The sequence below is a fragment of the Nicotiana attenuata genome, unplaced genomic scaffold (genome assembly GCF_001879085.1).
Source record: "Nicotiana attenuata strain UT unplaced genomic scaffold, NIATTr2, whole genome shotgun sequence".
Taxonomy (NCBI): domain Eukaryota; kingdom Viridiplantae; phylum Streptophyta; class Magnoliopsida; order Solanales; family Solanaceae; genus Nicotiana; species Nicotiana attenuata.
The window spans coordinates 254,474-271,054 of NW_017670682.1; the positions used below are offsets into that span (position 1 = coordinate 254,474).

The window sequence follows — 16,581 nt, forward strand, 5'->3', positions numbered from 1 at the left end:
AAGCTTCTGCAAAGTATTCTATTGGTGATACCGCAAAGGGATCGGTCGTGCGAATGTGGTTGATGAATCAGAGTATAAAGAGGGGGGGTCTTATAGAAAGATTCCGAGGAATTTTGCGGTCGACTGCGCACGGTCATGTCAATAAGAGATAGGGAATCCTAGTGAATTTCAGAGTTATGTAATATGGCTTCAAGCTAAGTGGGAGAGTCCCACCGCCTACGATTGGGTTGTATGGTTATCTACTTGCGAGGTTTCGGGTTATTGGCACATTGATGAGCTATTCCAGCTACAGGAAAAGAACATAAGTGGTAAATTGAGCAAAGGAATTGTTAAAGGTGTGCTATGGTTGGCCTTATTGGCTCATGTTCAACTTGGGGAAGGATTCAAGATATGCCTTGTATAGATGCGGGTTTCAAGGGAAGGGATTCCGTTGAGTGCTTCATTGAGATGGGTGTTCATATGCCAGTGGAGCCACAGAGTTGGTTATATTCGGGACCTAGTCAGAGCGGGTGGCTCTCAGCAACGGTCCTAGTGAATTCGAAGGGGTAAAGCATGGTGCCTAATGATTTCAAGCACATAAGTACGGTTAAGAATCAAGCTTTGTAGTAGCTTATGAGGAGAGGCACATAATGTTCTATGATGGGTTGACTTGCAGTGTAACTTTTGGGAGGTATGAAATGGTTTGTGGGATTTGAGACAGCATGGTCTCGTGATTCAAGGTCACTCGGGATGAGTGCAGATGAAGTGTGTTATGTGTTGAATAGAGTTATTATTATTTCTAAGGCAATCGAGAATTAATTTGGAAGAGGATAGATCGGTTAGCCATCGTTGAATTGGCATATTGGTGGTAGAGATCAATTCATTCAACGTGATCAAGTTATGCAAGTGATTTGTGACGGCACGTGTGAGGCTTGTCGACCGTAGTAATTGATGTTATTCAGAGGTATTCCACTGTTATGGCCTGTTATGTGTAGGCGGATCCCAGAAGGGTTATGGTGGGTTAGACCACTACTCGGAGATTGGCATATTCTGCGGTTAGGAGAATTCACCTGTGTGTGGCGATGGTTCTCCTGAAATGAGTTAAGTGAAAGGTTTTATATGATGAAGCGTCAACCTATTAGTGGTTCCGGAGTTATGATGGAAATTGTGTCCTATTGAATATTGGCATGTTGGGTGCAGTAAGCGGTATGGGATTTGAAGTAAGGATCAAGGTTGCAGTTCAGTGTTAACAAGGATGACGCGAGCTCGGATGAGCAGGAAAGTAATTTTGATGTTTAAAGTAAGTTGGCATTGCCTTCAGCGTCACTTGAGGTCGGTGTTTTGTGAAAAAGGCTTTGCATCCTGGTTAGGGATTCTTGATCGCTTTTTAGCGTTAGTGCGTCCGGTGGTTTGGATGTACAGACCTGTTATCTGTTACGGAAGGTTGTGGGAACGTGCCCCACAAGAAGGTTGTATAAGTGTGGAATGTAGTCACTTGATTGGTTGAAGAGTTAAACCAAGTATGAAGATTGTGGTGATATCGTTGATTTGGGAATTGATGCCTAGAGGGCACTTGATTTATTGAGTTGTGGACTGTGGATGATTACTCCGGTTATGATGGTTGTTCGTATGTGTTATGAGAGAAAGGGGAGTTGTTATAAACCTTTGAAAGGTTATTGGCCTGATTCAGTACGATCAGAATCAACTTGAGGTCTGTGGATGGATTTAAATGTGAATATGGGCTCTATATCATGCCAGATGTGTTCATTTCAGTAATGCGCTTCTTATGGGAGAGTAGTCAGGGTGTATTTCATGTAATGATGTATTGCGCCGTGCAAGTTGTGAGACGGCTTGGTGAATTGCTTATGTGTTGAGGTTCCGCGTAGTGATGATGTTATTTGAGCAAAATGGCTCTTGAGATTCAGATCGTATATCGCACCTCAGTTGTGCTAGAGTTTGTAGCTTATAGCGCTATATGTCTCCCCGGGGATGGTATTATGTACTTAGCGTGCTTGTGACCAATATTCGGTATCTTGTTGTAATGAGCAATCTAGCTCGGTGTGTACCTCATTATGTGAATTTTATGGGTGGATCGGGTGGCACGCCGCCATGGGTATGTTGTTTGGAGCAGGTTGCGCGCCGCAACAGTATGATGTTGAGTACAGTTCCCTATATCTATTTTTATGTGTTTTGTCTCCTATTTTTCTAAGGAAGACTCATATCAGCTGTGTGCCTGCGTCGCATGTATGATTCGCGAGCGGGGTGTCAATTCAATTATGTTGACCGTGTCGCATGTATGATTCGCGAGCGGGGTAATTGGATTTCCTTTTCAGAGTTCGTTTTCATTGTATTGCGTTCGAATTGGTAGCCTATTGGCACATTGTGGCATCATATGAGACTTTTGATTATGTTCGGGGTGGCTTATTGCCTGAGCAGTTCGTACTGGGTGAGACGAGATCATTGGATTTAGGATCAGTGCAATCTGACTATATGAAGTATATTAAGGAGCTAAGACCATTATTTGGTTCAGAATGAGGTGATGGTTCTTGTCAGGAGTATAGACCCAACGATTTGTTGATTCGGCAGTCGGTTATGAATTTCTACACATCTCTTCCGTCATGGCGGTATTGTAAGAATTAGCGCAAGACCTATGTAGGTCATGAGGTGCAATGAGAGCATCAGATTCGTGAAATTTCGATTAATTTGATCAGAGAATGTTATTTTGGCCCTATGAGTAAAATGGTGCAAGTTGTGAATTCAGCTAAGGTATGCAGTCATGTTTTGGTGCTGCGTGTAGTTATTGATACGGTGAGCGTATGTTGGAACATGCTTGGTAGAGAATTCCGGATGTTGGAATTGGGCTCTAAGGCTTATTTGCTTAAGTGAACAAGGATATCTTCAAATCGATCGGGCTAGGGTGCCCAGCTGAGTCGTGGTAGCACGGGTAGGTACTCGAGGCGTTAAACAGTAATTTCGGACAACCCCAGCACAGTTCTTAGCATGTTCGAGGACGAACGCATGTTTAAGTGGGAGAGAATGTAACGACCCGACCGGTCGTTTTGAGCTCTAGCGCGCCGTTCAGCAGCTTAAGGCCATGAGCAGCTTCATTTCAGGTATTATGACTTGTATGCGTGGTCGGAATTGAATTTCGGGAAGTTCGGAGTTGATTTGGGAAGAAAATTCTCATTTCAGAAGCCTTAAGTTGAAAGAATTAGCTAAGATCGGAACTTTGAGTAAACGACCTCAGAATCAGGGTTTGAAGGTTCCAGCAAGTTTGTATGACGATTTCGGACTTGGGCATATGCCCGAATCGGGTTTGGATAACCCGGGAGCGTTTTGGCGCCTATTGTGGAAGTTAGCATTTTGGAAGAAATTTCATAAGTTTGGGTTGAAGAGCATTTCAGTGGTATCGATATCCGTTTGGGATTCCGAGTCTGGGAGTAGCTCCGTATGGTGGTTCTGGAGTTGGGAGCGCGATCGGAAGTGAATTCGGAGGTCCGTAGGTCATTTTGGAGTCATTTGGCTAAAGACAGAAATTTGAAGGTTTTGAGAAGTTTGACCGGAAGTGGACTTTTTGATATAGGGGTCGGAATCCAATTCCGGAGGTTGGAGTAGGCCCGTAATGCCAAATATGACTTGTGTGCAAAATTTGGGGTCAATCGGACGTGATTTGATAGGTTTAAACATCGAGAGTAGAAGTTTGAAGTTCTAAAGTTCATAAAGCTTGGACTAGAGGTCAATTCGTTGTTTTAGCGTTGTTTGATGTGATTTGAGGCCTCGAGCAAGTCTGTAATGTATTTTGGGACTGGTAGGCATGATCGGTTGGGGTCCCGGGGGCCTCGGGTGGATTCCGGGTGGTTAACGGATCGAAAATGGGATTTTGGAAAAGGCTGAAGTTGCTGGTATCTGGTATGACCGCACCTGCGAGGGCTTAGCCGCAGGTGCGGAGCCGTAGAAGTGGCTAGGGCGGCGCAGATGCGGTTATGGGGTCAGGAGTGAAGAGACCGCATATGCGGTCGTGGGGCCTCAGATGCGGGACCGCACCTGCGGTGGACGAGGTGCAGAAGCAGAAGGGAGGCCTGGTGAGCATAACTGCAGAAGCAGAAGGTTGGCCCGCACCTGCGGAACCGCAGAAGCGGTCATAGGACCGCAGGTGCGGAAAGTGGTGGAGGCAGAAGGGGTGTTTTAAAAATCGGGTTTCGGCCATTGCTCTCATATTTTCTTGGCTTGGGCGATTTTTGGGAGAGCTTCAAGTGGGATTTTTCATCATCAACGATAAGGTAAGCTAATCCCATCCATCTTAAGTTAAATACATCGATTATGTATAGATTTTTGGCATGTAAATTGGTAGAAATTTGGGGTTTTGGTAGAAAGACCTAGAAATTCATATTCTTAGAATTTGACCACGATTTTGGGTATGGAATTAAGAGGAAATTATATATTTGAGTTCCTGAGGCTATGGGTAAACTTATTCTTCGAAAATTTTGGAAATCCGGGCACGTGGGCCCGAGGACGTTTTTGTCAACCTTTCGATCGTGGTTTGGAATTGTTATAAATTGGATTAATATGAGCAGTTTATTGTATATTAATGAATTTGCATAATCATTGGCTAGTTTTGGGAGTATTTAGCATCGATTCAAGTCTTCGGAAGGGCGTGGAATGCCGGTTATGGATCTTCGGAGCGAGGTGAGTCTCCTTTCTAACCTTGTAAGAGGGAATTGTCCCCATAGGTGAGTTAATTGGTTATGTGCTCCTATTTGTGGGGGCTACGTACGCACGAGGTGACGAGAGTCCGTGCGTAGCTACTATTATGTTATTGTCCTGGTAGTCTAGGACCCAAACGCATGTTGTACTTGGAATAATTGTAATGTTGGTTACAGTTGAAATGCTTAATCCTGTCGAACTGGTAAATGAATTTCTAAAAGGATTAAAATTCTTTTTCTGAAATCGTTAAAAAGAGAATTGGCTTTTATTTGGACAAATTTTCCTCGATAATTCTAAATCTGTTGTTTGAGCATGTATTTCTATGTGTACCTGCGTCGCATGTAAGGTTCGCGAGCAGGATGATTGCTTAATTAAATTTGACCGTGTCACATGTATGGTTCGCGAGCGGGGTAATAGATGCATCTATGGTTCGTGCCGTTCGACCCTCGACAATGCACAGTTTAAATATTGTTGGACGGGCTGTACGTCTTCGGCATGAGTTGCGCATGCTTGTATTGCTTGCTATGAAAGTTGTTGATACTAATACCTGCTTTCCTCGACTTGAGATAATTGTCAATTAAGGGATTATGAATCTGGAGATTTTAATTAAAAAGGAATTTTCACCTGTTTAGTGACTCATTTGAATTTTACCGTTGTTCTTAATGGATCTGTGGGTCATCACATTAATAATATTATTACTGGACCTTTAGTAAGTGTTGAAGTTGCCATCTCGTCTCTACTTCTTCGAGATTAGGCGGGATACTTACTGAGTACACATTGTTTATGTACTCATACTACACTTCTGTGCATTTTTGTTACACAGGCACTTGTACTACTAGTGGCCTACTGGGCGTAGCAGCACGGATGATACTGGGACTAGGTGAGTTGCATTACTCGAGGCGGCCCGCAGCTAGTATAGTCCCTTCCAGAATATTGTATTTACTTTCTGTCCATTTGTATTCCGGACGGATGTTGTATTGTATTGTTTCTTAGAAATAGCTCATGCACTTGTGACACCGGGTTCTGGGGATGTCTATGGGTTTATTCAGAAATGTAAAATTGTTAAATATTTCATCATTTATTTAGTGGAATTCATCACGTATTGTTTAAACGCATAAAAGAAGTGATTTCAAAAAATATTTAAACGGGAAGTTACTAGTTATTTGTTGTTGGCTTGCCTGACAGTGGAGTCCGGCGCCATCACGACTCTTAGTGGTTTTGGATCGTGACAGAACAGGTCCCTGCCAGTTCCCGAGGTGACTGTACAAGTCAACTCCCCCAACTGTAATGTCGCTGCATGTACATGCTACAATGCGAAAATAGTGCAGCAGTTAACTTTATGGGGAATGCCATTCACCTAACATGCTTGCATCATCCAAGTGATATCACAAATGAGATATTAACATCAAGCAAAGGTAAAAGAAATCACTTGCACATTCAAGAACTAATCAAGCATTCTCTCAAGTGTGTGTCCATCTTGCAAGTGATTCTCAAGGGCATCAAGAACAAAGAACAACATAGCAACGGACCAGTTCCCTATATTGAGTTATTATATGTCCTTAGTTGTGTTGTATCTTTGTTGAAGTTCTTACTTGTAATTCCTACTTAGCTTAGTTAGAAGCACTGTGTAGGAAACCATTTGTAAATCATAAACCCTTGTGTTTGTGTCTTGGCTAGAGTTAGTCGAGTTGTGAAGTCTTTGTAATAGAGTTATTACAAAGTGGCTTGTAATAGTGTTGTTACAAGTTAGTGAGTGATTAAGTTTTTGTAATAGAGTTATTACAAAGTGGCTTGTAATAGTATAGTTACAGGTTAGTGAGGGATTAAGAGGTTAATTCCTAGGTTACAATCGGTTGTAATCTAAAGATTGCTCAGTAGTGAAGTTGAAATCCTACAAGGGTAGGTCGTGGTTTTTAATCCCGTTGAGCTGGGAATTTTTCACATAAAATTTCTTTGTGTCATTTACTTACTGCAGTGTGCGTGTGTTCTGTTGAGCCTGATGGAGAACCTGGTTCTCTATAGAGTTTGGTGGACCCTTAAATTCTATCAGAGTGGAAAGGTAAACTTTGTATTTTTTTTTTTCAAAAGTCAACTTCTTACAATAGATTTTCTCAGAATCAATCTCACCGCACCTCTTTCCTCTCTCTCCTTTTCTATTTATAGGGGATGTTCTACTCTTCACTACTCGACCTCGGCTTCAACGGCTTGCTCAGCGAATGCTCGTTGTCAGTCTTCAGTCAACCTCGACTTGGCCGCCCTAATAGAAACACAGTCTTCTCACTTAACGACCTTCCCACGCAATTACATTACAATCGCTTGACCAAGTAAGAGAATAAAGTTCAGAGAATACTATTGGAGAAAAGGAAAAATTTCTTGTTCTACCACTTGATAGGCTTTCAAGTTTTGTAAGGAACCACCCACTGAGTTGATTTCTGTGATTCTGTCTGGAAATCCAATGTTGCTATCGAGGTCCAGCCACAATTATTTTTAGCATGTGCTTCTTCCGTGATCTTCTTTTAAGCAAAGCAAACTACAAATATCTACTTCTCTATGCCAAGATAACAAAAATAAAATAATCAAAGAAACATAGTAAAGTAGTGTATATTATTAAGTTTCAAAAAATCATATTCCAAATACTTCATTAGTATCGAGTATGGAGAAGTCGAGAACTTATATCTCCATCTGCTTTTAAAGGTGAGTAAAAGGTTTGGTGCGTAAACGATTGATCATAAAACTAAGATATCAAAGGATTTGCTTACAAGCTAATTGAGAATACGTGAAAAGGTGCACCGCCACATATCCTTCCACAATTTCTTCTCCTTTCTCTCATGGAAAATATTCTAGTAAAAGAATTTTTGAAGAAGATTCTATTACGAAACGTTGGAAAAGATAATGCAACAAGATATGATTATAGATTATGAACTTTTGTAGATTTATTCGTATTATTGATATGTGATTGAGCTATTTGACTGATGAACATTTGATGTTGTGATAAATTGTGAATAACTTGTGCGGTGTCTAATGTTGAAAATTATACGATATATTTACTACATGAAAATTGTAGTAAACGGGAAATGCTATTCAAGTAATAAGAAATTTTATACAGAGCTTAAAATTTTCTTCTACTTTAAGACAAACAACCATGGTAAAGTTGTGCAAATTATATTCATTTCCAACGACTTTTTTATAAAAAAAACTCTAAAGAATTAGCCACTTGCCACCTGAAGTCTGAAGATTTAGGAAGCAAGGCGACGCTGGATTTGTTCCCCCTTTTTGTTAATAAATGTGAAAAAATATCTAGCCGCTGGATCGGACTTTGAGACACGTGGCATGATCTCGAACAGGTCTGTTAAGGGCTGACATTGACCAGAAGTATACGGACCCCGTAAATATGACAAAACCCCGCCCCCGCCTCTCCCTTGCCGCAGCTTAAGCTTTTTTCAACTCAATAATGACGGCTTCTTTCATGCTCAGATCTTCTTTCCTCTCCCCTCCTTGTCCCCAACTCCATCACCAATCCCCTTCCAAATCTAATCACAGTATTCACTTCATCAATCCAATCAAAGCCACCGCCTCTACGAACGATGCAATTATCCCTCCCCAAAAGCATCGCCGCCCCGCCGACGAGAACATCCGCGAAGAGGCGGCACGCCGCCCCAGCTCCTCCCACAATTTCTCCGCTAGGTACGTTCCTTTCAATGCCGATCCCAGCTCCGACGAATGGTATTCTCTCGATGAAATTATATACCGGAGCCGCTCCGGTGGCTTACTTGATGTTCAGCATGATATGGACGCTCTAAAGAAATTTGATGGCCAGTATTGGCGGTCACTTTTTGATTCACGTGTCGGTAAGACCACGTGGCCTTACGGTTCAGGTGTTTGGTCTAAAAAGGAATGGGTCCTACCTGAAATTGATAGTGACGATATTGTTAGTGCTTTTGAAGGTAACTCTAATCTGTTTTGGGCTGAGCGTTTTGGCAAACAGTTTCTAGCCATGAGTGATTTATGGGTAAAACACTGTGGAATTAGCCATACAGGTAGTTTTAAGGATTTAGGTATGACCGTTTTGGTGAGTCAAGTGAACCGGTTAAGGAAAATGCATAAACCGGTTGTAGGTGTGGGCTGTGCTTCCACTGGTGACACGTCAGCTGCATTGTCAGCTTACTGTGCATCTGCGGGGATTCCATCGATTGTGTTTTTACCAGCAAATAAGATATCTATGGCGCAGCTGGTACAACCAATAGCTAACGGAGCTTTTGTGTTGAGTATTGACACTGATTTTGATGGTTGTATGCAGTTGATTCGCGAAGTCACTGCAGAGTTGCCTATTTACTTGGCGAATTCGTTGAATAGTTTGAGGTTAGAAGGGCAAAAGACTGCAGCAATTGAGATTTTGCAGCAATTTGATTGGCAAGTACCCGATTGGGTGATAGTACCTGGAGGGAACTTGGGTAATATATATGCTTTCTATAAAGGTTTTATGATGTGCAAAGAGTTGGGGCTAGTTGACCGTATCCCTAGGCTTGTGTGTGCTCAAGCAGCTAATGCTAATCCGCTTTACTTGCATTATAAATCCGGTTGGAAAGACTTTCAACCCGTGAAGGCGAACACCACATTTGCATCTGCTATACAGATTGGTGATCCAGTGTCTATAGATAGAGCTGTTTTTGCCCTGAAGAACTGTAACGGGATAGTGGAGGAGGCAACGGAGGAGGAGTTGATGGATGCTATGGCTCAGGCAGACTCGACTGGGATGTTCATTTGCCCGCACACTGGTGTGGCATTGACTGCCCTGTTCAAGTTGAGAAACAGTGGAGTTATAGGACCAAATGACAAGACTGTGGTTGTGAGTACAGCACATGGATTGAAGTTTACTCAATCAAAGATTGATTACCACTCAAAGGAAATAAAGGACATGGAATGTCGGTTTGCTAACCCACCTGTGGAAGTGAAGGCAGATTTTGGATCAGTCATGGATGTTCTCAAGAAATATTTGTTGAGCAAAAATGCCAAGCACTGATTTCTTTCTCAGTTATAACAGGGTAAGTTTGTATTATGTACTTCTATTGTCAGCATTTGGTTCTTCGTCGTCATTAAGTTGCCATGTAGAAATGACCTGATGGTGATTTGTTTGTTGGCAGAGTTGGGGGGAGAAAAGCTCTAAATTTCCTTTGGGACTACTATGAATTTAAGTTATTTTATGGAACTCTTTTTTGTGGAATAGTCTGCTATTTGAATGTTATTTTAGCATTGGCATTGCTTTGGAGCATCGCAATAAAGCTCAGTTTTTTCCATAATGTTATAATGACTATCTTAGGTAATCAAAAACCGTTTCTATTATATAAACTGAGTAAGCACTGTTTTTCAGTACCTTCAAAGTGTTTTTAGACCTATTGTTCAGTATAGAGAACAGGAAAGCAGGAGATGTAAAACCCTCCGATGATATAACTTGTCTTTTGAAGTTCTTGTATTTCCATCACTAAGTGCTTATAATAAAAGGCAGACCTTTCTCTCACAAGGAAATCATGTTTCTCTTAAAAGTCATTTGCCATGCTGAATAAGATATTGCCACCTTAAAGAGGATTCACTTTGGATACTGCTGGTAGAAACTGATCTCTTATCCGGTTGATATTTCCTGTCTCTTTTACGTGTATATTCTTGCCATGCCCGGAAAGCACTTGTTTGGGAATAGTTAGTAACACCATAAAATCTGAAATCTTGAACCGACACCGGTATTATCATTCACAAAACTCAATAGGATCTGTAACGTATTGAATGTCGTGAGTGTGGGACTGTATTGTCAGCTAATAATAGGATTTTTTGAACAGCAAATCTGGATTAGATTGCATTTATCTTTTCTTCATCTGTCTTGAGATAACTTATTTAATGTTGTCTCAAAGTATGTAACCGTTTCTCGAAATCAATGTGGATTTAGCTTAGATCATGTCAAATGGGAAATAAAGAATCTAAATAGGCTTAGTTGATTTCTTCTCATATGTTCAAGCCTGCGTAGACTGAGTTACCTCGCACCTGTTGTTGGTGGGAGGTAGCAGGTATCTCGTGGAATTAGTTAATGTTTACATAAGCTGGCCCCGAGACCATGGTTATTAAAAAAAACCTATATTTAGTATGATGTTTGTCAAGTGTCTTCTCTTTCTAGTTAGAGACTTGATTTACCGTGTAGGAATAAATGAGATTTACAGCTCCTCTACTCTGAGGGAGCTCCTAATTTGTATTAAAAGACAATTTATTTATTATTTGAATGAAATGGACCTTAAATTAGCAGAATTGATATAGTAGATTCATATAGCAAATTTAGGTACAGTTAATTGATTGACACACTTAAAAGGTTAATCTGTTTCTTGCTTAAGTAGTATTACACTGGACCCCAAGTTAAATTGGATATGACAAAATCCAATCTTGAAATATCTACTCTGAAATCCGTATTTCTAGTGGTGATGCTTTCCATAAGTTAAATGATATAACTAAACCAATTTGACATTCATGGGGTACTATGCAGTAGGCCAGCTATTCTTATGCATTGTTACATTCTATCATAATTTGTTCTGAAGCGATCCTCGTGAATGATTGAGGCCTATTTTCCTTTCCCTTCTAATCCAGTTCAGATGATGGTGGACTATTTGGTAAGATCAGTCTAACCACTATGCTTTGTTTGCAAGTTTTACTGGATATTGCAAATTACAATTGCTTGGATGAAGAATGTGTACTTGATGAAATTTTAGGGTTGCGAATTGGAGTATAGACTAAAAGTGCAGGCTGACAAAGAAGAAGATGAGGTGAAGGGTAAGCATTCAAATTCCAGCATGACTTTTTGTGTGAGTAAAGTACCTGATGTTCTAGCGCCGAGCTATAGACCCAGCATTTTTTATCCTTCGACTTCCAGTTGCTTAAGAATTGAGGGGCTTAATTATCTGCAGCTCACGCTGGAAGCTTGAAGTAGCTTTTTAGTTTGCTTTCATTCCTACACATATCTAATCCAATAGTTGTTGGAGTAAAATATTTCTGTTATTTTGCTTTTCAAAGCATCGCCATTGAGAATGGAAGTGTAATTACTCTTTAGTGTCAAATGATTGCTGCTTTGCCATCATTTGGATAAAGGATAACCAAAAAGAGCAGCAGAGCTTTTAGATTTCAGGTTTTTTTTTTTTTTTTTTTTTTTTAAATCTAGGGATAGCTCCTCGAAAGTTGCTGTTGTACATTACTCCCTCCGGTCCACAATAAGTGACCAATTTGCTTTTTTATTTTGGTCGAAAATAAGTGTCCATTTATATAATCAAGAAAAAATTCAATTTGTTTTTCCAAAATTACCCTTATGTACGTATCCCTAAATAGTCATTTACTCCTCACATTTGAGAAGAAAAGTAAGTACTACTCCTTCCGTTTCAATATATGCGAACCTGTTTGACTGGGCACGAAGTTTAAGAAAAAAATGAAGACTTTTGGAATTTGTGGTCCTAAACAAGTCGAAAGGGGCCCCAGAATATTTGTGTGGTTATAAAAGCTTCTCATTAAGGGTAAAATTGTAAGTTTAAGCTAAATTGTTACCAAATTTAGAAAGGGGTTATTCTTTTTGGGACGGACCAAAAAGGAAATAGGTTCACATAAATTGGAACAGAGGGAGTATAACTATGGTGCATCATTTGATGAAGGGCAGTTTAGTCACACTAACTATTTTCGTCTAGAATTTGGTATTTCTTTAATGGGGGTGCCCAAAGCAAATTGGTCACTTATTGTGGACCGAAGTAAAGGGACCATTTGGCTTAGCATAAATGCAGATGTCAACTCTCTACTGAGAAAAATATCAATTGCTAGCTGAAGACCACAAAGATATTCAACCCAAGGGTGTGGTTTAGTGGTCAATTAAGTGGGTTGAGAACCGTGGGGATTTTTTGTTCAATTTTCAGCAATAGCAAAAAACACTAGCTAGTTTCTTCCCATCTGTCCAAGCCTTCATCGACAAAGTTACTCGGTACCTGTCGTTGGTGGGAGGTAGCAGATATCCTGTAAAATTAGTTTAGATGCACGCAAGCTGGCCCGGACATCACGGTTGCCCTCCAAAACAAACAAAGATCACAAATACATTGGGGTCCGAAGGAAATCGTGGTTGTGCCATAGCCGCTTCTAACTTAAGAGAGTTTCCGTCCAAGTCACAAAGATATCTCTTGGAAACACAATCAGCCTAACGGCACGTTTGACATAATTATCTTGAATATGTAGTACTTCCTTTGACATCTAACAAAAATTTATCTTTGATTTCAATGATTGTTATAGCTGGTTTTACTTCAGTGCTGCAGTGCAGTATTAACGTCTTATTGACAGGCTTTTCATGCAGCGCTCTTCATTTTTCCAGGCGCAATAAGAATTGAATATTGATATCTATCTAATTTTGGAAAAAATGCACAAAAAACAAATTAACTGGTTGTATTGACTTTCATGCACTTTACAAGTTCAGCAAGTGTGCAGGAATGCAAACATCAAATTATTATTCAGGTTTTACTATCTGATTTGGGACGAATGTACAAACGATAAATGTACCACCATTTCTAAATTTACCATCTTTTTCCTACTTCGGTTGTCTCAGATTACATCACCTTTAGCCGAGGGTCTATCGGAAACAGTCTCTCTGCCCTTCCAGGATAGGGGTAAGGCTGCGTACATCCTACCCTCCCCAGACCCCATTTGTAGGATTATTGTTTGAGCAAATAAATGCTAAACTAATTAGTAACAGGATAATGGGGTGAATCTCAGTTGAGCTTAATAAATCCTAGATCAAATAGAACGAAACTCTTGTATAGTGAGAAGAGTTTAAGAGCATTAATTAGTGAGTTCAATATACTAAGATTGACAAAATATGTAATATCAATGTATAATAAATGCAAGAAACGATAATGGTTATAGTGTAAAGGAACTGTCACCCAATGATTGTGATTGGGTGCCTCTTTTCTCTGACGACGTGAAAAGGTATGCAGTTGATATGAATGTGGAATCTTTGAGATTTATGGATGAAGGTTGAATAACATGTGCTTGAATAAAGTGAATATGACAACTCTTTCGTATATTCTTCTCTCCACTTTACAATGTGTTTTAAAAAGGCAGCCCTCCCTTTGGTTCCTTCTCTCTTCCTATTTATAAGGGACATTCCCCAAAAAATCCTAAAAAGTACAACATGGAGAATATCCAAAGGAATATTCTTCCTGTATATTTCTGAGTTTAAGTTACCGTTGCTACTCTATCTCAGCTGCCCGCTTCTAGTCGTCGGTATTTATTTGGACGACCGTCAGTCGCTGTATCGTGGTCGACCCCGTCCTATGTCCTGCTTATCCGTTACCGTGGTTACTAAATTTGGACCTATACAGTTAGTCCCTCCGCGTGTTGAGGTCGTAGCCCTGCACGTCCTTGATAAATGGACATCATTCGTTTCCGTTGTGGGAGGATTTGGCTGTTAGAGTACGCCGGGTTAACCAAGATCGAGAGACAAGATGTGATGTCACTCCCACGTGCGTCATCATTACGCATCTTCCCGAGACAGCGTCTGAATGCTTGTCGCTTTGGTTTTAGCGCCATTGGCAGTCTTCTGCTTCGATTCTCGCGCCATCCAGACCTATAAATAGGTGTGGGTTTCGTTTTTTCAGGAATTTTTCGCAATTTCCTTCCTTGTGCATACATTATCCTCCTTTGATCATCTTTCTCAATTCTTTAGCTCTGTTCCTGTGGTTCTGCTTCCCATCTTCCCATTCAGTCACCGTTCCTTATTTCAGGTTTATTAGCACACCCTTTATTACCATGATGTCCCGAACCTTCCGTACACACGATGAAGTTTCCGATGCCACTCCGTTGTCAGTGGCCCCTCCTTCTGGTGGCGAGGATATTGCAGCTGAGGAAGGTGATAGTTTCCCTACCGTAGAGGAGATACTCCCCAGTGTGAGCACGTGATTTTTGCCCTATATGAATTACTCCCAGATATTCAAACAAAATAATTTCGTTTCATTAGTTGCAATTTTGTGAATTTTTGTAGCGTGTCATGATAATTGTTTGCATGTTTGTTTGTGCATTTTAATTCATAAAAATACAAATAATATATGTTGCATGTGCATTTAGGAGTTATTTTTGCATGGTTTAGTAATTAAGCTTTTATAAAAAGAAAATCACAAAAAATAGTCATTTTACGCCTTTTTCCAATTTGGGTTTTAGTAGTTTTTCTTTAATTTCTTAACTATGGTAATTAATTTGCAATAAATAATTTGAGTAAAAATCAATTTAGGTCTATTTTTAGTTTATTCTTAAAAGAAACTAAAAAAAAGAGAAAAGAAGAAGAAAGAGTTAATTTGAAAAGAATAGAAAATAAGAAGAAGGGATTCAGCTGGGCCAAGTAATTTCAAGCCCAAACAAATGAGCAAATACCCGTCCCAGACCAGGCCCAAAATCACGTCTCAACCCGGCCTGCCCCCCCCCCCCTTTAAGTGAGACGACGTCGTTTCGTCAACGTTAGATCTGGGCCGTCGATGCTAAGTGATCTAACGGCTCGGAACTCGGGTGTCCTAGATATAAATACTGTCCAAACTTTACCCCCCCCCCCCAAGTCCGTCTCCCTCACTCCCCCCACAACCCTTTCTCAGAGACCATCGCCCTCCGCCGTAAGCCGCCGGCCGGAAATCGCCTCCGCCGCCGGCGATGCTCCAAATCACCCCAAATTTACACCCCATGCTCCTCTCCTTCTCCCCTTTTCATATCCGTGGCCATTTTCCCTCAAATCACAACCAAACCCTTCGAATCTTGATTTGAAACTCCGGCCAAAAACCCTACCTCTTCCAAATCCGACCAAACTTATACCCTACAATCTCCTTGACCTCCTCATCTCGAAACCCAGACCAAAACCTTTCAAATCTAAGTAAAACCCCATGAATTTCAGATCTAGGGTTCGAGGTTTCAGCCTGTCTTAGGAGTTTCAAGGGTTCGATTGATTTTAAATTAATGTTATATGTCTATTTCGGACGAAATAGACATGCAACATTAATTGAAAATCAAAGTTCGAGGTCAGCCCAGTTGAAGACCTAAAACCAGTGAGTTCCTCGATTTTTTTTTCTTTTTTTTTTCTTTTTCTAGTGTTAATTTCTCTTCCATGACTGTTTGGTTTCTTGATTAATTGATTTGGATTGTTGTTTTGTTTGGGGTCAGTAGTCGAGTTTATTTTTCTCCGTTTTTAGTCGTTCGTTTCATTTTGTTTTGAATTCTAATAATCAGTAGCAAGAATTTGTTCTTTTAGTTGATTAATCTGTTTCAATTCGGTTTCATACTGATTTTTGTGGTTGTTAATTGATTAGTTATTTGATTGTTAATAAATGTTAATCCGAGAATCAGTAGTTATCTGAATTTAAGATTTGTGATTGGATTTGTTAGCTGAGTAATTTGCAGAATAGTTAACGTGGACCATGGTTAGTTCGAAGGTTTAGGTTAAGTTAACGTAGGTTAATAATTTCAAGGCTAAGGCAGGGGCAATAAGGGTAGTCTGCTTAGGGAATGTTGTGGTAACAACTGAACAGAAACCCCTAGAATCTTCTAGATGGGGTTCAAAGTTAGAATTCCAGGAAAGTTAGTAGTAAAACTTGAGAAACAAGTCAGAAAATAGATGACTAAGTGATTAAAACTGGAATTTAAAAGAGGGACTAAAATGTAAAGTTGAAAATCTGAATTTCCGTTAGCTTTAGCCTATAAAGGCAGTCACTAGTGCTTCATTCACAAGTTTTGGACATCTGAAAATCCCCAAAGTTTCTAGAAGTTTCAACTCTAGAATTTCCCCCCAAAATAGTCGCTCTACAAGTTTCAGGGATCTGAAATTTGAATTTCAAATCCAAATCCTAGATCTAGTTCTTAAAAAAA

At 40.2% G+C, this 16,581-nt stretch overlaps 1 protein-coding gene across 4 annotated transcripts; it reads left to right on the forward strand.

The window, feature by feature from the left end:
• Nucleotides 1-8,048: 8,048 nt before the first annotated feature.
• On the forward strand, nucleotides 8,049-11,718 carry LOC109242252 (threonine synthase, chloroplastic). 4 transcript variants are annotated; one of them, XM_019409107.1, is made up of 3 exons: nucleotides 8,049-9,725; nucleotides 11,305-11,327; nucleotides 11,427-11,718. In XM_019409107.1, exon 1 carries the CDS (start codon nucleotides 8,135-8,137, stop codon nucleotides 9,701-9,703), a length of 1,569 nt encoding a protein of 522 aa, XP_019264652.1. In that variant the 5' UTR covers nucleotides 8,049-8,134; the 3' UTR covers nucleotides 9,704-9,725; nucleotides 11,305-11,327; nucleotides 11,427-11,718. The 4 variants fall into 4 exon arrangements, with proteins under 4 accessions (XP_019264652.1, XP_019264654.1, XP_019264651.1 ...); XM_019409109.1 differs by having other exon boundaries at nucleotides 11,310-11,327; XM_019409106.1 differs by having other exon boundaries at nucleotides 11,305-11,718.
• The last annotated feature ends 4,863 nt before the right edge of the window (nucleotides 11,719-16,581 follow it).

What these genes read in the sequence shown, in the direction of transcription:
- LOC109242252 (XM_019409106.1), top strand. Translation starts at nt 8,135, where the DNA reads ATGACGGCTTCTTTCATGCTCAGATCTTCTTTCCTCTCCCCTCCTTGT.